At 41.2% G+C, this 24560-nt stretch overlaps 2 protein-coding genes across 2 annotated transcripts in view; one reads left to right on the top strand and one right to left on the bottom strand.

Annotated features, from left to right (window-relative positions):
- Window positions 1-24560, top strand: part of LOC103708176 (callose synthase 7-like) — a 42296-nt gene that overhangs the window by 13028 nt on the left and 4708 nt on the right. Inside the window, exons 25-36 of the mRNA XM_008792988.6 lie at window positions 33-156; window positions 250-353; window positions 432-537; window positions 629-780; window positions 11980-12089; window positions 12187-12312; window positions 12405-12473; window positions 12605-12788; window positions 12862-12973; window positions 14747-14869; window positions 14940-15100; window positions 15265-15348. Coding sequence (XP_008791210.2) covers window positions 33-156; window positions 250-353; window positions 432-537; window positions 629-780; window positions 11980-12089; window positions 12187-12312; window positions 12405-12473; window positions 12605-12788; window positions 12862-12973; window positions 14747-14869; window positions 14940-15100; window positions 15265-15348 — 1455 coding nt within the window. The remainder of the gene's footprint in view (window positions 1-32; window positions 157-249; window positions 354-431; window positions 538-628; window positions 781-11979; window positions 12090-12186; window positions 12313-12404; window positions 12474-12604; window positions 12789-12861; window positions 12974-14746; window positions 14870-14939; window positions 15101-15264; window positions 15349-24560) is intronic.
- LOC149768695 (uncharacterized) lies at window positions 7677-8424 on the bottom strand. Its single transcript, XM_089924411.1, has 3 exons — window positions 8145-8424; window positions 7927-8060; window positions 7677-7838 (listed from the first exon to the last, which is right to left on the bottom strand). The coding sequence occupies exons 1-3, from the start codon at window positions 8278-8280 to the stop codon at window positions 7755-7757; spliced, it is 354 nt and encodes a 117-aa protein (XP_089780537.1). The 5' UTR covers window positions 8281-8424; the 3' UTR covers window positions 7677-7754.

Here is a 24560-nt window from a genome sequence, read left to right as displayed (position 1 = left end):
CCATTGATCTAACATTTTATCCTTACTTGCAGAGTTGTTGACAAGATATGTCATAGTGTGGAGACCAGCATACGGGGACATAATTTTTTAAATAATTTCCGGATGAGTGAGCTGCCCCAGCTAAGCAATAAATTAGAGAAACTGCTAAACCTTTTGGTATCTCTTCATTGCTCTAATTTTACGTTTTGTGTTTGAAGTTCCAGACCTCATTCATGTTGATCATCCCTGAGTAATCTTTTATTTCTGCAGAAAATTGTTCATGAAGACATCGAAGCCAATAGGACTCAGATCGTCAATGTACTGCAGGATATAATGGAGATCATTACACAGGACGTGATGATTAAGAAACATGAGTAAGATATGGCTGAATTGTTCTTCTTATTACATGAACAACTGATTCACATGGAGTCTTTATCACCTTGTTTTTACAGAGAAAAACCTCCAGGGGAAATTAGTGAAAATGAGACTGATAAAACAAAGCCAAAGTTTGCAAATATAAATCTAGACCAAATGAAAGATGACTTGTGGAGGCAAAAGGTGCTCCAATCTTCATAATATTCTTTTAATTAACTTATCTGAACAAGTATGTGTTAGTTTCTCTAATTTGTTTCAACTATTTATTTGTCAGGTTCTTAGGCTTCATTTGCTATTAACTGTCAAGGAATCTGCAATAAATGTGCCAATGAATTTGGATGCTCGACGTCGCATTACTTTCTTTGCAAATTCCTTATTCATGAACATGCCATATGCTCCAAAAATTCGTAAAATGCTCTCTTTCAGGTAAACTATATTGCCATTTTTTATTTATCGACAGCGATACATGAATTCTTCTTTAGTTAGGTTTATGATGATAGGGTAAACAATTTTAAATTTTGAACATTCTCAAAATTAACATTATCATCGACTAGCATACATCAGTATGGAGCTTGACATGGCCTCTGAATCTTGCTGGTAAGTTATGGATGTCATTTACTGGTTTGAACTCTTATTCTCTATATGCTGCAAGTTGCCAAGAATTAGCTGTCTTTAATTTCCCATTCAAGCCTTAGCTTTAAACTTTTAGATGTGTCGTATGCTGCATTCATTTCTTCAAAGTAGTTGTATGGTCATGAACGTATGAATTGGCCTTCAGAAAGTGCTGTATAGTTAACTTCATCGTGCAAGAGAATAAAAACTAAGGGACAGCCCATAAAAAAGTATTAATCATAGAAAATAATGAAAATCTAATTTTGAACTAAGACCACTACACTGAATTTGCTATTTGTTTTTGCTCTTTTTAATTTACCAAGGAATTATTCTCGAGTCATTGCTACCTTTTTCAGATTGATTCATCACACTAAGGTTGGAATTGGTTTCCATGTACATAGCGATGCATGACACTCTATGGAAGAGGATCATTTAGGGTTTAAGATAGGAGCACTTCTATGAAAGGTTGCTGAAATTTTTGGTTTAATTTTCAATTAAACAAACCAGAAAAGTATTGTTCTTGCAGAAAAAGTTGTGGGTAGTTGTTAATCAATCTATGCTTTAGGATGTAAGACCTAAATTGGGTTTCTATGTGTCTACATAATTGAAAAACAAAATCAAGAATTGGCTGGAATTTGCAGGAAAAGATCTGATATTTATATGATATGAAAAGGAACAATTTGAGATCAAAACAAGGAAAAAGATGGGAAAAACAGAATCATACATAAAAGAAAATAGAGAATAACACAGCACAAAAATCGATGAAACAAATAAAGGGGAAGACAAAAGATGATTTGGACTCACATTCAAGCAAGGTCCGCCGAACTAGTACCGGGATCCGTACCGGTTGGCGGCCGGTACTGGTCGGTATCAGTTCGGTATCGTACCGTGTGTTGGTACAAATAGGGCATGCTGGTTCCATACTGACACACCCCTTTTTTTAGAGTTGTCAAGAATTTTTAATTGGTAATAACTCTTTTTTAACTTATTCAATGATTTTAAGTCTAATTTGATGTTTTTTGATGTTTTCTTGATGTTTTTAAATATTTTTTGATGTTTCTATAATTTCAGTTTAATCTAAATGATGCATCTTATTGTTTTAAAATGATACAAATTATAAAATAATTAGTAAGATGTTGCTTGCTATAAGGAACAACATAAAATATCCTCAAATCAAGTAGTGATGTGAAAATTATAAAATAATATACTCAATTATATACATTTAAAGTACCACATACATATCGATATCTAAAATCAGGTCGAGTAGCGATGCCTTTCGTAGATATCCGGAACATTAGCATAGTCAGAAGGCACATCAACCCACCCCTCTAATCAAGCGGCATTGTAGTCTTGTATGTTCATCCCATAAGAAACACACGCCGGATTATAAGCACTCTTGGATCTCTCGCTGAAGCTCTAGCTCTGAGAAGTGTCATCTGGCTGATAATACGGTTGTGGAGGGGTCCATTCGAATTGCTGGCAACAAAATCGGATCTGTAAGATGCTCCGGGCTGTGTAGGATAGTAGCCACTGGAAGATGCCTCAGATGCACTATATCCATATCCGTATTCGTATGGGTCATAGGCTGCCTATGGTTGCAAGTAATAGAATTCAGTATACAACTCGAAACCTAATATGTCTATGGATTCTACTCCATGTGCGAGGTCATCTACAGCTGCATCGTGTTTGGAATGACCTCGAGGAGCCCGTCTTATATATGCAATCGATACTTGCGGACTCTACTAGATCATTTACCGTGGTCCCTATCCTATGTTTTATGCATAAACTGGGACTTACCGGTGAATTGAAGACCACCCTGTGACCGTGTCTCATAAATGGTGTGCTGGACAACTGCATTCTTACCCTTCGTACCACTCTCTACTTAGCTATGCTGGGAGGATGTTGTCCGCCTTCTGGCTGAGTTGACCGAATAGCATAGTGGCCTCGTCTAAGCATCTCTCGATCATATCTCTGAGAGGATTCTTGGACAAGGAGTCATATGGTGACCGGCTTTTCTGTGGCTGTGGTTGATTAGCCGAAATGATGCGTGGAATATTGCTCTCCCTTAGCAATTGCCCTTCATTGATCCCAATCTTGTTGGCTACGAAACTGGCCGGTCGTGGAGGCGATCCTCGCTCATTAAGCTCCGATTCTTGTTGCTGGCTCACAAGCCATTTGATCATAAGATCATTCTTATCATCAACGAAAGCAGTATAGATCGGATCTATATACATGAGCTCCACTTCTTTCTGAATGCACTTCAGCCTCAACCTCAGATTGTATTGAACATATACAAGGTCGTTGAAAAAAATTAAAACATATTGTTAATCCAAAAATATATTTTTAATTTTTAAAAATTATATGTAGTTCAAAAGTTAAAAATTTTTATGTCATCATGTAGATCCTTCATAGATATACAATATATAATAAAATCAAGCCAAAATTGAAAATTTTTGCATGATCTCTTTTTATGTTGCAATTAATGAGCTATATTTCCAAGCTCCTTCAAAAAAATGAGGGAATGAGATAGGGGAGAGAAAACACACCTTATTTAGGCTTGGATCTTCCATCTGAACTCTTGAATCGGTGTGATTTTTGAGTTGTTGAGAAGGAAGAGCGGCGGAAACCTCTCCGCCACTTTCAATTGTTGTTATGGGCCTTTCCAACAACAAATAATGCCCCAGACAAGTCAAAATAGGAGGCCTGGTTCAGAACCAGGTCGAATTAGTGCGAATCGGCCGATTCGCACCGAGTTTGAATGGAACCGGCCGGTTCTGACTCTTTCTGGCCGATTACGGTTGGTTCGGAACCGGTTCCGGCTGGTTCAGAGCTGAAATTGAAAAAAATAGCGAATTGACCCGGTGCCGATTGGAGCCGGTTTTGGCCGGTTCGGTATCGGATCCAGCCGATCAGGGTCGGAATCGGAAAAAAATTGCGAACCGACTTGATTTTGCACCGTGTCGGCTTGGCATTGCCCGAATTGGGTGTTTCGGCCCGGTTCGGCAAAGCACGCTCCCAAGCCCAATCACACATAGGGTTGCAAGCCTCACACTAGTCTTATGGTATCATACGATGGGAGGAAGAGTGAAGTTTCATTCATGTCGTGCATCCCAACCTGAATATGTAACTCAAAAATAAAATAATTCCAAAATCTTGGCCCTTAATTCCAAAATAATTCACTAAAACTAAAATAAGCAGAAATAAAATGAAATACAGAAAATTGGCAAATATAATTAAATGTGGGAAAATCCTAAGTCCTGCAGTCTTTTGATGCATCAGGACCCGATCTTGGATCCCCATCACATAAGATTTTTTTGACATAGATGCAAATAGTTTAGATTTGAGTGAGGATATCTTGACCTAGACTCGACATGATTTTTTCTTCAAACTTTTTGTATTTGTTAGGGGTTTGAGTTGCAAGTTTTGCACATGTAATTTGAAAACATTGGACCTTTTCTGAGGTTAAGTTCAGATGGCAATCCGATCAATAGGGCTAGAATTGGGCATGTCTGATGCAAGTGACTGATTTTATGGATGTGCTTCCATTACATGCTGTGTTTTGATTTCAAAGGGACAATGTCATCATATCTTTTAATCCTTGAATAGCTGTGTTTCTTTCACATGCAATGCATTAGGTACTTCAATTTAGCCTTATCCGTGAACGTTTGGTACACCAAAAGGCAGTCTTACTAATCCAATCCAAAATATAATTTTTATAGAATTGGAAAAAAAAGGAAAACTAAGGTAGAAATTGGAAGAGGAAAACAGAGAGTACACTCCTTAGATTGGAGCTGATGAGTCAGGGAATTGTGCTACAGTCTTGTATAGCCGTACTAGAAAGGCTTTTTGTTTTAAATCTCAGGAAGACCCTAACTAATTGTTAGTGATGCCACGTTTTGTTGATTGAGATCTGAAATTGCGGTTTAGGGCCTGATTTACATTGAAATTTACTTCTGAGTTACTTTGGTAATAACTCACAACAACACTTGTCCAAACTCCAAACTAAGGGGGAGAAGAAAGAGGAGAGGGGAGAAGAAGTATTTAGAGAATAACAGAAATCTAGAAGGAAAGGGGGCATAAAATAGAAGACTCAAGGAAGAAATAGGAAGAAGAAGATTATTCTTTGTTCTGAAAGATCCAATCCTTCAAAATTTCAGATGTTATTGAACAGGACTTGATTAATAATAAATACCAAAGCAAGTATAAATTCTTAGACTACCCCAAATAGATGGTTGGCCTTTGGTTTATTGGGAAAGGAGAGATGAAATGGATGGAGATGGGTGTACAGTATCCCAAATGAGATCAGATGTTTGTTCATGCTTCCCACTCCCCCCGGCCCGACAGCCTATTAAAGGGTTGCATGATTTAGACAGATGGATTTCAATTTTAAGTTAACACACCAAATCATACTCTTTTCTGAGCCTTCCAAACTAGAGATTATATAACTTAATTCCAGTCACAAAACTAAAATGGATTCTAAAACCAAAATAGAAACCTAAAAATCTGACAGTGTAGAATATGCCACATAGCTAGAGGTTCACATATACTACATCAACAATTCGAACAAGGCCTTCTGAGCCACCTGGCTATAGCACATGTAATTTAGAATTATGTCTTCACGTTCAAATTTAATATAAAATTCACAATGTCATTAAAAACTCGGATGAAGATTTAGAAACGTAGAAAAAGTTCTAATAGATATAGAATTTCAAGCATAAACAAATGCATACAAGTTCAGAAATATCATTCTGAAAACTCATGATTTTGGATTTTCTAGTGGAAACCGAAACCATGGTGTCATCTACTAAATTTTCAAGGAAGAATTGGGTTTTAAGTAATTGTAGATTTCTGATCCTTGAATAGGTTTTGCAACTAACTGCCAATTTCTGCATTTGGAAGGACTTTTTGAATCTGAATCCAATTGTGGGGACCAAAATTTTAGAAGAAATCCTTAGGTTTGGAAATTTTTCTGAGATTTAAACCCTTAAAATAACATGTAGGCTTCAAACTGATACAATATCATAATCCATAAATAAACCCTCTGACTACGGTGTTTAGACTTCAAAGTTTCAAAACAATACCTAGGTTTGGAATTAATTACATATTTCAAAACAAAATTTAGGAGCAAGATTTGCAATACTGGTTTCAATATCCGTATCAATCAAGATCTGTCGTACTGGTGGCGGCCCGGACCGGTCCGATACCGGTTCCGAATTTTACGCTGATTCCATACTGGTCCCGTACCGGTTCCATACCGGTCTGTACCGGTTCTCCAACGATAAGCTACCGGTACCGGATTCCATAATGATCTGATGCTGGTCCCAGGCCGAACCGGTACGGCAGACCATGGTATCAATCAAGGTCCGCCGTACCGGTCCGGATCGGCGTACCGGTGGCCGGCCGGACCGGTACATACCGACCGGTACCGCGAGCCAGACATTTTTTTTTTAAATGTTGTCTCTGTTGGATCTTAAATTAAGTGAAAATTGATGTTTTTTATTGCTTTTTTCATGATTTTTGATGTTTTTATATTTAAATTTAGGGTTGAAATTTGAAACATATATGATGCATGATTGCATGTTATGTTTTCCTCCCGTTCTAAATGATAAAATCATATACATAAAATATCTTCAAATTAAGATACAATCATTGACATACATTTAAAGTACTCTACGATATCTAAAATCGGGACGAGTGCCGATGGCTCTCGTAGATATCTGGATCATAAGTATAATCAGGAGGAGGCAAATCAACCCAATCAGAAGGAACGCGCACCAGGTTATAAGAACTGTCGGATCTCTCGCTCACGCTCTGTCTCTAAGAGGTGTCCTCTGATTGTGTAGGGGCTCATCCAAATATGGCGGAAGCAAAATCCAATGCACCATATCCATATTCGTCAGGCTGAGGCTGTGGATAATAGAATCCGTATCTGTATGTTGTCGGATCTGCACTCGTATCTTGTCTTTCTGAACGACCTCGAGGAGCCCGTCTTCTATATCCAATGATATCCTCACGAAATCTATCAGGTGGTCGACCGTGGTCCGTATTCTGTGTAGCACCCATAAATTGGGACTCACCGGTGAAATAAAGACCATCCTCCGACTGTGTCTCATGAGTATCATACTGTCCTCCGCTCCCTACATGGCTAGAAGATCCATCACCCCCAGAACCTTCATCGCTGCTAGTCCAAGTCTCTTCCTCGACACTCTCCATTGGGATTCTTTGTTTTTCTTTCCTGGCCCTCTCTGTCTGGCTCTCCTGTGCCTGCGGCTGATCAGCTCTGGGAGTGCGTGGAATATTGCACTTAGCCCATTGCTCTGGATCGACCCCAGCTTCGGTGGCTATGAAGGTAGCTGGTCGTGGAGGCGATCCTGGCTCGTCAAGCTCGGGCTCCTGCTGTTGTCCTACAAGTCAGCCGAGTAGTGCATCATCGTCATCAGCGGTGAAGGACCCGTAAATCGGATCTGTATACTTGAGCTTCACTTCCTCCTGGATGCACTTTAGCCTCAACCGCAAATTGTAATGCACATAAACAAGGTCGTTGAGGCGCTTTTGCGTCAAACGGTTTTTTTGTTTGCTGTGGATAAGGGCGAAGGTGGACCAATTGCGCTCACATCCACTAGAGGAGACTGTTTGGGAGAGGATCCGGATAGCTATCCGCTTTAGATTTCTCGCGGATCCGCCAAAATGCACCCATCATTCAACTGCAAAAATATTTATGAAAATTACATATATGATAGTTCCATAATAGTAACTAAGTAACACCAGGTGAATGTTTTCCTGATGTGTCACGTACCTGGATTCATATTGTATTTGCTGACGACAGCCGCTCGTTGGCCAAGACTGTAGCTGCCCTCTCTAAATAATTTGCTCTGTGAAAAATAAGCATAAGAAAACCATGTTAATAATTGAAGATGCCGATATACTTACACATGCTGGTAATTACTAAATCATAATTACCTCTTCAAGACATAGGGCCGCTTTTTCTGGATCTGCCTCCATCTTGTAAATCACATTACGCAAAGCATCCAGAAGTGTTTCATCCATACCAATTCCATCTATACTGTACTGAAATCGGAGGTTTAGGTAGTATGCTGCACATATACGAGACTATCTTAGCATAATTATTTAATTATATCCATCACTATAATTGTCACTATAATTATATCTTAGCTTACCTGCTAGATGTAATTCCGTATCCATTTGCGCTCCCCACCATTGCTCAATGATGTTGATGTATGACCGGCCATGTGCTGGATCTGCCTCCATAATCTGATCCTTTGCCTTGACCATCATGTGATACAAAAACTCCATCTGGGGGTAGATCTCGCTATCTACGGCCCGCAGCACTTCATATAATGGTTTGATAGCTTTGACTATTGTAGTAGCCCGCTGCTAGAATGGCTGTCTCGTCACCAAGTCTTCTATCTTGCTCCCTTCAGTGCCGGCATAAGAATATCTACTATCATACCATTCGGAACTGGCAAACATCTGACGTAGGGCTCCTCTCTTCTCGAGTATGCTATCAAGTGCGATGAAGTTGGTAGCACACCGTGTGACTCCTGGTCTCAGAATCTCTTCCCCTGCATACTTTCTCATCAGTGAAAGGATCCAGTTATGGTTATAAATATACCTAGTAATGCGTTGGGCTGTCTCCACCGTTTGTTGCACCCTACGGATCTTTCCAATGTCCATCAACATAAGATCGATACAATGTGCAGCACATGGGGTCCAGAAAATATGTGGTCGCCGCTCCATCAAGACCTGCCCAGCAGCCTTATATTGCGGCCCATTATCAGTGACGACCTGCACGACATTCTCCTCTCCTACCAGATCAATCACATCCTCCATAAGTTTCAGCATGTATGAGGTGTTGTGCACATAAGCCGAAGCATCAATCGACTTGTGGAAGAAGGTCTTAGCATCACAGTATGTCAGGAAGTTGATGCTCCACCTGGTCGGACCGGTCCAACCATCGCACATGATGGTTAGTCCATATATGGGCCACTTGCTCTTGTAGGAGTCAATCCAATTCTCCAGCTCCTCCTTATTGTTGTCAAGAAGCTCACCGTATATGTCCTTCGGGCCTGGAGGAGCTACATCGGGACCGACAGCTTGTATGGCGGCAATGGTAGACCTGTAATATGTATTGTCTGCCACATTCGCTGGGATGTGGCTGAAGTGAAACCAGGATCCAATAGCTCGCCACATAGAATGCCGTACCGGCCCGTACCGGCCGGTACGGGCCGGTACGTACCGGTCCGGCCGTGGACCGGTACCGGAACGGATAAAAAACCGGTATTTTCCGGTTTTTTATCCGAACCAGCCGGTACGGGTGCGTACCGGCCGGTACCGGCCTCGTACCGGTGCGAACCGGCCGGTTCGGAGCCCGTACCGGTGCGAACCGGCCGGTTCGGAGCCCGTACCGGCCTCGTACCGGTGCGAACCGGCCGGTTCGCACCGGTACGATTTTTTTTTTTTTAGAACCATGGCCGGTTCGCACCGGTACGATTTTTTTTTTTTTAGAACCACAGCGCCGCGCGCTGTGGTTTTTGAAACCACCGCGTATCGGCCGGTACGGGACCGGTACCAGCCGGTACGTACCGGACCGGACCGGTACCGTACCGGTCTGGCCGGCCACCGGTACGCCGACCGGTACCGGTACGGCGGACCTTGGCTCGCCACATAGTTTTCTTCTTATCCTTCATCCACATTGTGTCTACCCTCTGCTGCCTTGAATCTTTACTGGGGAGAGCATGCGGATCTACATCATGAATTGTCGCTCCTTGTGGAATTCCTCTAGATGACTTCTTTCGGCTACCAAAACTACCCAGCATAGATGAAATCCGGCCACGTTCTTTGCCGACGCCCTCCCTGACTGAAGTTGTCCTCAAGAACTCTGGATCTTGTCTAGTGCTCCCAGAATCACCGCCCGACTCGTATGCAGAGGGCCCAAATCGAGCCCTATGCCTGGCCACCTCCTCCTGCTGCCACTGATCATCCAGACTTGCATGCATGACCGCCTGAATATCTGCCTCCTCATCTAGATCCTCGACCTCCTCTGGCTCCCTAGAGTGATAAGAAGGTGGCTCTGCCGCTTGGCAATCGACCTCCGCCCTCTTCTTGGAAGCCATCTCCTTCGCTTCTTTGGCCTCAGCGAGATCTGCCTCATCAGCACACGAATCTCGTTAGGACAATTTGGGCACGTAGCAACCTCACCGGAATTTCCGGCTAAGTGTTGCTTCAACCTGGTTACCCCTCCTCCCTTGAAAACCTTATCGCAAAACTTGCATTGAAACTGGTGTCGTTGCCCCTCACTTCCAAGTCTTCGCCCATAAGACCAGCCAATATCACGCTTTGCAGGGTTTGTTTTTCTTGATGGCTCCATTTCTATCATAAAAGGATAACTTATCAAAAAATTAAGCTAATAAAGTAAATTTTTGCATTATCTTATTATTTAAGTAATTTATAAACTATTTTTTAAAATAAATTATTAACAAAATTAATGAAATAACATAGGACAAAAAAATCGCACCTTAAATAGTCTCCGCTGGATTTTTTGGGCAGGATCTCCTCCTCAATTTGTGAGCTATCTCTCAAATCTTCCCGTCTCTGATTACTCTTCAGAGGCTCATTCCTGGATTTTAGTTATTCTGGAGTTATAACAGAGCCTCTCGTTCGGTTTTTATAACCGAACGAGCGAGGAAAGAAGTGGTCGAGAGGCCACTTCTTTCGTACTGTCAATTCAAAAAAAGAAGTGGCCGAGAGCCACTTCTTTTTTTAAAACAAAAGTGTCAGAAAAGAAGTGGCCTCTCGGCCACTTCTTTGTTTTTTTGATGGGAAGGAGTGGCCGGAGGCCACTTCCTTTCCCATCAAAAAAAATAGCTTTGGCCGACAGGCCAAAGCTTTTTTTTTTTTTTATTTGAAAGAAGTGGCCCGTGGGCCACTTCTTCCTTAAAACCATGCGCGGGCGCGTGGTTTTAAAAACCACAGCGTGTGGCACTGTGGTTCCCAAAATAAAAAAAAAAACCCGGCTTTTTTTTTATTTGAAAGAAGTGGCCCGTGGGCCACTTCTTCCTTAAAACCACGCGCCCGCGCGTGGTTTTAAAAACCACAGCGCGTGGCGCTGTGGTTCCCCCCCCCCAAAAAAAATAAAAAACCGTTTTTTTTTTTTGAAAGAAGTGGCCCCTGGGCCACTTCTTAAAACCACGCGCGGCGCGCGGTTTCTGAAACCACGCGTGGCGCGCGGTTTCTTTAAAAACCACAACGCGAGGCGCTGTGGTTCCCCCCCCCAAAAAAAAAAAAACCGTACCGGTGCGAACCTGTACGAGGCCGGTACGGGCTCCGTACCGGCCGGTTCGCAGATGAAAACCGGAAAATACCGGTTTTCATCTGTTTCCGGTACCGGTTAAGGACCGGACCGGTACGTACCGGCTCGTACCGGCCGGTACGGCTTTTCATGGTATCAATACTATATTAATATGGTGTTGGTATGAGTCAGTTTGGTGTATCAACTCTCGGTATGCTCACCATACTAAGTATTAGTTCAGCACTGGTATGCTACGGCCCCCCTGGTGCATTGCAAACTTTGCCTATGAGTAATATGATAATTTAACTTCCTATACGTTTAATATTCCAGCTTTTGGGGCTGTCCACGAAAGAAAAAAGAAGGAAATATGGTTGATGTTTGTTACTCTTCTTTTACAAAGTAGAATTAAAAAAGGTGTCCCGGTGCATGAGGTTCCTACCATTGTGGGGTGTAGGGGGGGTTAGATATATGCAGCCTTACCCAATATGTGGGGAGGCTCTTTCAATATTTTAAACTCGTGACACCCAAGTTATTGGAGCAACCTTAGTACCTTACAGTTGTGCCAAGGCCTGCAACAGATTAATTAATAGAATTAAATACTAACTAAATCAAAACATATTTCTGCCTACTGCATTTGACATCTCACTAATCCTGGTCCCTTCATGATTTATAGTTCTAATGTGCAATTTATTTCTCTGATTCAGTGTCTTGACTCCATATTATAAAGAAGACGTACTCTATTCTGAAGAGGAACTCAATAAAGAGAATGAGGATGGTATATCAATTTTGTTTTATCTTCGGAAGATATATCCAGGTAGCTGTTGAGTCCTGATACTATCTGTTTGCAGAAAGAATTAACTTATCAGTCAGTATAAACTGTCATGCTGTATTCTCTTATCACCGCAATTTAGATGAATGGAAGAATTTCTTGGAGCGCATAAACTTGCCTTCTCCAATGAGTGAAGATTTACTCAAGGAAAAAATGGATGGCATTCGTCACTGGGTATCATACAGAGGCCAGACACTTTCCAGGACAGGTATGCAAAATATTAATTGGATAACTCTAGCTTATCCCAAGATACTGCCTTCTTTTTTTCGAATAACATCTGGTATCATCTGCATTTTTCAGTGAGAGGGATGATGTACTATAGGAAGGCCCTTGTGCTACAGTCCTTCCTAGACATGGTAGATGATGAGGGTTAGTTACTACTTATATTGCTCTTCTCTGATGTGCCTTCTATTTTTTTTATAATCTTCCAGTGTTTTTTTTTCCTGCCGATGTCATTTTTAAAGAAAACTGATTTCAGTTTTTTGAATGCTACTCTGCAGCTATACTGGGTGGCACCAAAACAATTACACCACAAAAACCACGCAAGAACTCTCATGATCAAGAGGCTATTGTGGATATAAAGTTCACTTATGTTGTTTCTTGTCAGGTCTATGGAATGCAGAAAAAGTCCACGGATGCTCGAGATAGAAGTTGCTACCAAAACATTCTTAACCTCATGTTAACGTAAGCAACTAAATGTTTGCATGTGTAGGATTTAACTACAATATTAATTCAACTTTCCATTTGAACTGTACAGGTACCCATCACTACGTGTTGCATATATAGATGAGAGAGAGGAAACAGTGAATGGAAAATTAGAGAAGTGCTATTATTCTGTTCTTGTTAAAGGTGGCAATAAGTTGGATGAGGTATTGCATCTCCAAACTTGTGAAAGCAAATGATTTAAGATATAAAGTCATTTGATTTAATACAGTTTTTAATTTTTATGAACAGTTTAATTTATGATGATCCTGTTGCATTTGTAATAGCTTAACTGGAGATGCAAAATCCAGGATGGAGCTTGGAAAGGAAATATTGTTACATAATACCTTATTGTTGTAGCTAGTTGTAAACTATACATACATATGTTTGTGTATGAGTGTGTTTTTTTTCTGAAATATTTTGCATCAAGACATTGCTATATAAATTTTATGTTTACCTCAGCCATGATTTATGCTGTAGTTTTGAGTTATGACATTCTTCTCTGCAGGTTTCCATGTTTCCATGTCAGTATCACTTATTACACTAGTGTTGCAAGTTTTTAATTTATAGCGGACGCTTTAAGTGTGCAAGACCTTTTATGTATTTCTAAACATGGAGTATAATTTAGTACAAGTTGGGGTGTCGGAGTGTAAAATTGTTGATCGGACGTGAATTTTGAGAACACAGTAGTTTTGTGAATTGTTGACCAGACGTGGGAGTATGATAGTTCTGATCATGTTACTTTTTGCATATATAAAATTGGCCTGACATTTCTAATCAAGGTCTATCTTTTCTTATATCATGATTAATCCCGAATGACTGTGAAAGTTTTCTTCAATCAGATTAAGGACTTGCAAGTTAGAAAGCATGCAAACATCTTTAGGTAAAAACAAGAACAGGTAGTTTATTTGGAAGTTACCTCCATTTAGTTTCCAGTTAGTTACTGTAATGCTAGTCTTATCACCTTTATTCAAGGTTTGGAAAGCCGAGTATAGCAGCCCTGTTCTGGCTTGAGAGGAATAAGGCAACACTGCGGATCTTCTGGTTAAAAACTACCTGTACCTGCCTCAAGAATGATCACTTTATTGTATTTGCATGTTTAAGTAACTTTCTCTCAGACTTGAGAACATAAAGAACGATAAAAGACAGAAAAGGATTTTGCAGTTTAATATAATTACTTTATGCAACAGAATGAAGTTTATTATCTTTCAGAGAATAAATAAGCAGGCTATAATAAAAATAATGCCTACCTGTTAGACACCTTGTATATGCTCTTAAGTCTTAACCCTTTCAAACACCATCCTTCTATATTTTGATATTTTTTTCAACCTCATGATTTTACAAAGGTGACTCCAAATATTTATGGTTATGGTGTTCGATAGTAGCCAAAAAGAAATTATTGATCTCTTAATGTTTGGTAGGGGTTCTCATTTTTCTGTTCATGTATGGAGTTATTTTTCTACTTTTATGTACAAAAAGTCTTGGCATAAAAAGCTGATAACAGGTAGAGAAAAGAAAGAAAACAATATCATGACTTTGTCAAACTACTTCAGTTTTCTTGCATGCACTTCTGTTAAACATTTTTTGGGGTAGGTCATGAAATATTTCAAATGTCATATGCAAATGCCATCCTATTCTGTGTGCTGATACTTTTCGCTCTCAAATTGAAATTATGTAACTTTTCTTTCTTCTTTCCTAAGTTTCATTTGGCTATATTTTTGCAAAATATAGTAATGGTTTTGTTGGTCCCTCCTTTTGTCAAAGAACAGATCATAATTTTAAAGATAACTTCTACTATTTAGTATGTATATGAATTTAGATCATACCCATAAAATCATATATTGCTTCACTTTAATAAGACTATATGTTTAAGCGTTTTTAATAGTTTGAACATGCCACTCTTCCATGGTGTTATTTATGGATTTTGTCCTGGTTATCAGGAGATTTACCGCATCAAACTACCTGGAAATCCTACGGCTATTGGTGAAGGAAAACCTGAAAATCAGAATCATGCCATAATTTTCACCAGAGGGGAAGCACTTCAAACTATTGATATGAACCAGGTAGTTTTTAACCATCAGTTAAACAAACAATATGTCTATTGTTTATTTTTTTTTTTTTTTGTTTTTCTAGGATAATTACCTTGAAGAAGCTTTCAAAATGAGAAATGTTTTGGAGGAGTTGGATAGTCAAGATGGGCAAATTCAACCTAGACAAATTCGACCTAGACAAAGTCGACCTAGGAAAAGTCGACCTACAATATTGGGTCTTCGGGAGCATATTTTCACTGGAAGGTTAGTTACTGGTAATAACATGAATTTCTATTTCAAATTGCTTAATAGTTTAGGGAATTGGATTTTCTAGAATTTTCTAAGTTACTTGCGTACAACACATATTATTCTTGATTTATATTAAATATTTTAGTTTTTTAATTATTTTCTCCTTTTCTCTATTTCAGTGTTTCTTCTCTTGCGTGGTTCATGTCCAACCAAGAGACCAGTTTTGTGACAATTGGGCAACGAATTTTGGCAAACCCTCTCAAGTACAATACCCTTCTTTGCATAATTACACCTTGTTAAATCTTTACAATATATTGCTCTCATTCATTTTTCATATGCACAAAATACATATGTATGATGCATTCTATTGTGAATACATATATATGCACGTATGCGTACGCAAACATACATGTCACCAAGGAAGGCCGAACCGGACCGAACCGCCCGGTTCGGCCTGTACCGAGCTCGGTGGGAAACTGAGTCGGTTTGGCCATTGGAGTCAATTCTGGTCCCGAACCGGCCGACGCTAGTTCCGAACCGACCAGAACCGGCCGGAAAAGGTCCGAACCAGACCTTGTTTTAATGGGTACAACGGCTGCTCGCATAGATCTTGCGTGAGTACAGCCAACAGAGTCTAGGGGAGAAGATGGCGTAGAGGTGGAGCAGTTATATGACATGTCCAGAGGACCTTTTCCGAGTGTTGGGCGGCAAAGGAGGTGATCCAGTTTGTGGCCTTGTTCGCCTCTTGGTAGATATGCACGACCTGAAAGGTGCTGCACTCTCTCACCAACCAATGAATGTCGCACAACAGTGGGTGTCCATCCCCCCTCCGCCCCTCATCCTGTATCCACTCGATCATCGTGGCTCTTCAAAGAGGATGCTCTCACCCCCCAAAATCCATCTCGCATAGGTGATACCCTCCCATGCTGCCCTGAGCTCCGCCCCTGAGGATGACATCTCGATGGTGCATTGCCTCCCAGCAACAACCAACCTGGAGTCATAATCCCTGATCACAAAGCCTATGCCTCCTCTGTCTCTATCTACGAATAGGCTACCATCGAAGTTTACCTTGAGATGGCCGGGAGGTGGGGGCTCCTAAGAGATAAGGACAATCCTGGGCATTGTAACAGCAGAGTGGGGCTCTTAGATGTCTCTAGCCATCCCAGATGAGGTCGTCATGGCAGCTTTGGTAATCTCAACCACCTAAAGGAGAGCTTTATCCACCACAGTCCTTGGGGGTGTCCTCTATCCTCAAAGACTCGAACATTTCTGTCCGGCCATATGTAATAGACCAAATAAGCACAGGTCATACCCCACTCAGCAATGCTCGCCTGCTCGGTCTCCGCATGGATTTCCTTAGATGGCAAAGCAGATCCTCTGTCGACTCGATAGACCACGACAGAGGAAATGAGGCACTCCAAATTTGAGCTGCCTGCAGGCATCCGAAAAAAGCATGGCTGATGAACTTCTCCGTGTCTGGGCAACCTTTGCACGTCGGAGTAATCTTAATATCCCTCCTAGCCAACACACTCCTAGTTAGTAGACAGCCCCAAGCCACCTTCCAGATGAACAAGGCTACTCGGAGGTGGACACGCATCCTCCAAATCCATCCTCCGTCAATCTGCTGGGTGGACTCTTCTTCCATCACCGCCTGCAGGTCTAAAGCACGTACCTTAGCCCTCCCTATGGTAGCTTAGACTAGTCCGTTGTCTCCCAAATAGGTAACGAAATTGCTAGGATCCTCAGCCAACTGCACCCCGAATGCGTCCCTAATCAGCGTCTCATTCCACCTGCCCTCTCTCGGGGTGATTAGATCACTGACTTTGCATTCTGCCAGCCTAGCCGAATCAACTATCATCGGCACCCGACAGAGTGGTTGCTTGGACACCCAGCTATCCTCCAAAATATCAATAGACCGTCTATCACTTATAGCCCATCTGATTGCAGCGAACACCGTAGGTGCATGGGAACAGATCTTTCGCCAAATGGAGCAGTGATGCCCTGCCTGAAAATCAGCCACCGCCATGTGATCTTCGTACTTGGCCCTCAATGGGGCGCTCCACAGGTTATCAGATTTCAGGATATACCTGGCAGCGTGTCTCACCTCCAACACCTCCTGCCTCGCCATCCGAACTGGACCTTACTGGCTGAAAAAGGTCCGAACCGGACCGTACTGGCTGGTTCCGTTTGAATTCAGTGCAAACCATCCAGTTTGCAGCAAGTCAACCCGGTTCTGAACCGCACCCTCTCCCCTTTTCTTTGTTTGCTAATAAAATGATATTTAAGAAGGCCTTCCCAACATTATTTCTAAGTTGCGAAGAGATTTTCTCCTTTTTTTTCTCTCACGGCAAAAATCACACCGATTCGACACTTCAGAAGGAAGATCCAAGCCTAAATAAGGTATGCTTTTTTTCTCCTATCTCATTCTCTCATTTTTTTAGGGGGGCTTGAAAAAATAGCTCGAAAATTGTAAAATAAGGAAGGATCGTGCCGAAATTTTTAATTTGGACTTGATTTTATTATATGTTGTAGATCTATGGATGATCTACACGATGACATAAAAAATTTTAATTTTTGGATTATATAAAGTTTTTAAAAAATAAAAATATATTTTGGATTAAAAAATAAAAAGGCAGCTGCCCAGTACACCAAAAAAGAAAAATAAAAGGCACTTGTAGTCCCAATGGGCAGTGTCGAGGATGAATCAGTTCGCTTATATTTAGAGACAAGGAGCAGCAGTTCTAGTGGTCATGGATCTGTTGGCTAGAAAATGGATGACATGAGACCACTGTTTATAAAACACAGCCGCAGGTGGTCTTCGATTTATCGGTGAGTCCCAGTTTATGCATGCTACACAGAATAGGAACCATGGTGTACAATCTGGTGGAGCCCACCAGGATTTGATTGCATATAGAAGACGGATTTCTTGAGATCATTTAGTAGGATACGATGCAGCTGCAGATGACCTCATATGTGAAGTAGGATCTATAAATGTATCAGGTTTCGAGTCGTATACTGGATCTTATTATCCGCAGCCACAAACAACCTATGATCCATACGGATACGGATATGGATATGGTGTTTTTAAGGCATCTTTCGGTTGCTACTATCGTACGCAGCCTGGAGCATCTTATAGGTCGGATTTTATTGTCGGCTTATTCGGACAGGCCCTTTCACACTTGTTTTATTAACTAGTTTATCAGCTAGAGGACATCTCTCAGAGCCAGAGGCCCAGAGCTTTAGTGAGAGAACCGAAAGTGCTTATAACTTGGAGCGCGTTCTTTATGAAATGAACATATAAGACTACAACGCCGCTTGGTTAGAGGGGTGGGATAATATGCTTTCTGACTATACTGATGATTCAGATATCTACGAGAGGAATCGCCACTCGGCGAGATTTTAGATATCAATATATATGGCATACTTTAAATATATAATTGATTGTATTATTTCATATTTTTTACTTTACTACTTGATTTGAGGATATTTTATGTTGCTTCTTGTAGCATGCAACATTGCACTAATCATTTTAAAATAATAAGATCTATCATTTAGGTTAAATCGGGATGATAAAAACATAAAAAAACATAAAAATATCAAATTAGACTTAAAATCATTGAAAAAGTTCAAAAGGATTGATTACCAATTAAATTAACTTGAAAAACTCTAAAAAAAGGGGCTGATTCCGAGAACCGGCATGCCGTACCGTACCGACCTGTCCACCTACTGGCATGGGTCTCGGTACTAGTTCGGCGGACCTTGCATATCACAATATGCCCCTTTTCGCTTGAATTTGCCTTGTCCAGCAAGTTACCATCAATTTTAGAGGGTTGATGTCAGGCTAAGAGCTTGCATAAAACCTGCAAATCCCTCCTTGGAACCTTCTCAACTTTGGTTTTTCCTCAACAAACAACCCCATATTTGAAATGAAACACAATATCCTATGATTTTCAATTTTTCATATTGGTTTATGTTAAAGCATGCAATATTGGTTATTTTTCTCATAATTGCTTCGCTTAAATGATATGTCTTCCTTGTCTAAGATCCAGTACTTGTTAGAAGATTTTGGATTAAACTTTTTCTCATGAGACCCTCTCTTTACCTTCCCCTATTTATCTGTCTGAATCTTCAATTCTTTCTTGCTCTAATTAGTGGTGTCAAAATTTGCCATTTAAGCACACAGGCAATCACTTAAATAGCAATAAGGTGCTTGATGGTTGGAATTATGCATGATCTTGGCTGATTCAATTAGGGTTGCAACTTGGATTGGGCTCAACATGAACCCGTCCATCCAACCCACTAATTGGGTAGTGTTGGGTTGAGGTTTTATAAACTTGGGTTGAGCGTAGCTCAAAAATCCCAACCCGACCACAAGTAGGGCTTGCATTGGTGTTGACCTTCAATCCTACCCGAACCCAACACTAACCCAACCTGAGCGCGACCTAACCCAACTTACCTTGAACCAAACCGATATATAAAAAAAATAAATAATTCACATTTATGTTTCATATAGGTTACTTATATATTTATATAATTGTATCTTTTTTGAGGTAAAAGATATTTATTTATATTACTGTATCTTGATCTTATTGAATTATGTTTAAGTGTATAATTGAAATTTATGAATTATTGAAGCCTCAACTCAATAAATATTAATTCAATAAAAATATTCCAGACCTTTTTCCTATCTTAAAATTTTTATTTTGCCCGACTTGACCCCCTTAACATGGCATGGTCCAATTCAACCTAACTAACCTGAGTTAATTCGACTAACCTGATCCAACCTGAATTTACTTTATAATAGGGTTGGTTTGGATTACAGTTTACCCTTTACCTGACCCAACACATCTAAATTGCAGTCCTAGACAATGAAATTTATTATTATTAATTAGTATTGAAGTTATGATTGGTTTGGCTAAATTAATGGGAATTGATTCGATGTGGACAATTTAGCGAATAAAGAAACAAAAGAAGAGCTCTCATGAATTAGTAGTGACCTGACTTCCTATTTCCAGTAAACTTCAAGCTAAGGTATGCTGAACCGGCTGGTTCAGCATGTACTGTACCGTTCTGGTCCTTGACCGGTGCAGTTCTGCACCGAGCGGTACGGAGCCCGTATCGGCCGTTATCGGCTGGTACAAGAGCGAATCGGACGGAACCGGTTCTATTCGGTTCGGCCAGTGCGAACCGGCACTGGCATTTAAATGCCACTGGCTGTGGCATTTAAATGCCACGGCCAATGCCACTCCGTGGCATTTAAGGCCACAACGGGATGCCATAGCCCGTTGTGGCATTGTGGCCGCGCGCGCACTGCGTGCCATTGGCCGGTTCGGAATCGGTACTATACCGGTCCGGTAGGTGACCGGTATGCCTACCGGTACCGGTATGGTATACCTTGCTTCAAGCTATATGGCCCACTTGGCAATTATTCATCTCTTCTTCATTACCTTAATGCTCTTCTATTGTTAAATTCTTGCTCAAGTTCTACAATGGATGGTATATGGATTTCTTGAAGGTTGAAGAGCATGACAAAGCCCTACTTAGGCAGACCTAATGTTTAATTCTAGCTTTTTAGCTAGAGCTGGTTCAAGAATACTAAATATACAAGGTAATTCTATGGTAAAATAAGGACATGGGTAAATAATAGAAGTACAAAGGTAATTATTGATTTCAAGGATTCTTATATTTTTGAAAAGACAAGGCTTTGAGCAAGGGTCGAAGTAATGCATTCTGCAACAGTTCTGGTTGTGGTGTAACATGGTATCATACTGTAGTACCATGCCAGGCCATGTTCAGCCACATCAGGACTCATGGTATGAAGGGCATATTGATTTTCTTTGAATAATAAAAAATTCTGAAACGATTATTTAGCACATGATTACCTTGGTTTCAGAGGAAGCCAGAGAGGATTTCATGGGACCATCTTTCTGTGCACTTTTGTTTGCAAAACTAGTTCTGAGCTTTTGGCTTGGATGCTTAAGATTCTTCATTTCTTCTTAGCTTCTTGGTCCTTCCCAGGTCGCTTTAATTTAAAATAAGAGGGTAAGGAAGATATTCTCCTTGTGCATGAGTTTGCAAGGAAAATGGAGGGAAAGAAGGAAAGGGAAGGTTCTGCTTGAAGGTTGATATGGAAAAAGTGTAAAAGAGAGAAAATAGGGCTTTCATTAAGGAGACATTGAGAATGATGGATTTTCCTGAGAGGTGGACTAGATGGTTTGTTGAATGTACTAGTGTTCCTACCTTTTCTACTCTCAAGTTGAGCCTGGACCTTATCATGAATATTCCATGTCCATTTACCTCTTCACGTGGCCAAGGAGGGTCCATGGACAAACTACTGTTGTTGGAGACTTTAGATTGCAGAGGTGGAGTTCAACCATGGTATGCTGAACCCACCTATACCGACCGGTTCAGCCCGTATCGGACCGGTCCGATTTGGCTGTGGAAAACGTATGAGGTTGGAACCGAGCGGTTTTGCTTGCACACCAGTGCGAACCGGATCGGTTTTGGCTGCATACCGGTGCACCGGCTCGCGCACAAGGCAATGCGCCTGCATGCCTGCGTGGTTCCCCGCGCTGGGAACCGTGCCTGTGCGCTGCCCCATGCGGGAAGATTTTTAATGCCATATAGTGGCATTTAACGTGGGAGGCGCGCACGCTTTTACCTCTCTTCCAGTTCGGTAGCGGTTTAAATCGGTCCGAACCGGAACCGTATCGGTCCGGCAGGCGATGGTCCTGTAGGTGACGAGTACGCCTACCGGTACCGGTACGGCTACCCTGAGTTCAACTACTTATAGATTACATGTTGGTCTTTGAAATGGGGTAGTAGAACCTTGGGCAACCTTAAAGAATTGGCTAAATTGAACTTAGGAGGAGAGGAAACATAAGGTTTCCAGAAGGGATCAATGGTTGGATAATAGCCTATTTGGTAATGATTTTATTGCATGAAAGTCTTTACAAACACGAGATGGTTACACTGAGAGTGGAGAGGATCAATAAATTGCTCTGCTTTGTCTAAGAATTGCTGAATTCTGTGCGAACTTATTGTGGTCTGTTTTAATTCCTAAAGTGCAAAGACTAGGAGATTACATGCGTAGAAAGTTTTTCATAGGCTACCACGAGGTCCGCCATACCGATACCGGTCGGCGTACCAGTGGCGGCCTGGACCGGTACGAAACCGGTCCCGAATCGGTCCGTACCGGTCTCGAATCGGTCCGTACCGGTGGCGTACCGGTCCGTACCGGTTTCGAACCGGTCCGTACCGGTCCGGTCCGGTTCGAACCGGTTCCGTACCGGTTCTTTAACAATAAACTACCGGTACCGGATTCCACGCTGATCTGGTACCGGTTCTAGGCCGGACCGGTACGGACCGGCCCGTACCAGCCGGTACGGACCGGCCCGTACCAGCCGGTACGGACCGGTACGGCAGACCATAGGCTACCAATAGTAGTAGAACGAACATTGCCCTGGTAAGTTGAAGCTGATTTGCAAGTCAAGATCAGATGCAGAGCTAGATGTTAAAAATAGGAAAGAGATTAAAATTCACTGTTCATATTAGAGATACCTGGACTTTAGATAGTGACTGAACTTTTAGGCTTTGATGTTTCAAAAGAGTAGGGGAGAAAAAATTTTTAACAGCAACAGCAAGAGCAAGCCCTCGATTTTATTTGGGGAAAATCATCGCCACCCTTAGAAGCATAGCGGTCATAATGACCTCATGCAGAATAGGAATGGCTCTGGGATCGTGCTATGGGTGGTCCAGTGGCTCGACTTTGGGCTGAGTGTAGGCTCTGCAGGCGATGAAATTCAATGACAATTAAGGGGATGTTCACCAAAGTGGTTAGAATTGTGGGGACCCGTGCGGGCATGTGTTTAGTCCCACATCGGTTATTCGCTGGGTAGATCTTAGGTACTTATACAGGATCAAGAAACCCAAATAATACCTTCCGGTTAGCCATTTTGGGTGAGGTCCTGGATTGTTACAAATGGTATCAGAATGAACCCAGCCCATAACCTATGTGGATTAGGAGACACTGCAGCACGGATCTATTGGAGCTGACTACGAGCCGATCGTGGTGCTTGTAATTATATTTGAATGGATTTGAAGTTTTGAACCCTTAGCCTGACGAGGACGTCAGGGCTTAAACGGGAGAAGTATGTGAGGACCCGTGCGGGCATGTTTAGTCCCACATCGGTTATTCGCTGGGTAGATCTTGGGTACTTATACAGAATTAAGGAACCCAAATAATACCTTTCGGCTAGCCATTTTGGGTGAGGTTTTGGGTTGTTACAGGAATTATCTCTAACAGTCACTACAACCAACCCAATCAGCTACAGCATAATGGAGGCATTTTGGAGGATTATCAAGGACAGACTGTTATTTCTTGTGCAAGAGACAAGCTTTAATTGAAGCTTGAATCTAATAGTCAATACTCCAGTAAAACAACATGGAGGAATTTGGTTGGAAAAAAGGGTTCCAGAAGAGATATTTATGAAGTCTGAATTGGCAGCAGCCAACCCAAGCATCATATGGCTCCAAGGAGAGTTATTCTGGAAAGTGGCTAACCCATGTTATGCTACATTTTGGTGACTTCCTATTGTGCTCTTTGCTTGACTGAGGAAGCTCTATGTAGCAGTTATAATTTAAATGGTTTTGTTTCAGATGGTTATGTCCAGTACTAGATTTGCAGAGGTCTTTGGAGGGAATGGTTGTATAGATGTTTGGAAGTTCAGGGCAAGTGGTTTAACCTCCCAGCCTCAAGATCCATCTTGGTCCAAGGTTGGGTTGAGACACCATTGGGATGGTCTAGTCTTGAGTCTTGACAGTTGACACTCTTGAATGGTTTGGCATCCTGATGAAACGCTGGTCCCTTTTTTTTGTTTTCTTAATTCTTTTGTTGCTTTTTATGAATCTTTAGTGTTTCTTTGGAGTTGTCTTCAAAATTTTTAGGTTTTTAAGCCAATGGTACGGTTTATGGTACTGATAATAGTACCAGCATCAGTTGATTAAAAACTTGAAAAAACAATAAGAAATTTAACTAAAACACTATTGTCAATCATGCCATAAACAAAAAATCAAGAATTTAAATAAAACAACAAAAAATCCTCTAAAGAACCATTTAAAACAAGAAATAAAACAGCAAAAATAAAAACAAAATAAATAAAAAATTTATGTCTTAGTTAATTACTTGGAAGCTAGGATATCCCTAATGTCGAGACACATCGGTATAGATTGGGAAATGCCAATCTAGAGAGAGACCTGGTGTCCCGCGCTGATGAGAGGACCTGGTCTCTCTCCAGTTTGATTGAGAATGGATGAGATGGACCTCAGACAGGGCTTCAGCCCTTGGTTCAAAGAATTGTGCGCTTGGCGCACGGAAGAATTTCAATTACTCTACAATACACAAGAATCAGGGTCACAAACTTATCAAAGACCAGCTTGTAGTTGTTTTAAGATATAAAGCAAGGTTTAGAGGTGA

The sequence above is a fragment of the Phoenix dactylifera genome, chromosome 1 (genome assembly GCF_051530095.1).
Source record: "Phoenix dactylifera cultivar Ajwa chromosome 1, Ajwa_hap1_PhDact_Kaust_v1.1, whole genome shotgun sequence".
In the NCBI taxonomy this organism is placed as follows: domain Eukaryota; kingdom Viridiplantae; phylum Streptophyta; class Magnoliopsida; order Arecales; family Arecaceae; genus Phoenix; species Phoenix dactylifera.
The sequence above is the reverse complement of the archived record's forward strand: the minus strand, read 5'-3'. Positions and strand labels throughout refer to the sequence as shown.

Bases quoted from the DNA above. Each gene is read 5' to 3' on its own strand.
- LOC149768695 (XM_089924411.1), bottom strand. From the start codon at position 8,280: ATGGAGTTTTTGTATCACATGATGGTCAAGGCAAAGGATCAGATTATG. The intron at 8,061-8,144 runs GTAAGCTAAGAT...GTATATGTGCAG, and splicing joins TACGGAATTACATCTAGCAG to CATACTACCTAAACCTCCGA. The intron at 7,839-7,926 runs GTAATTATGATT...TATTTTTCACAG, and splicing joins CGGCCCTATGTCTTGAAGAG to AGCAAATTATTTAGAGAGGG.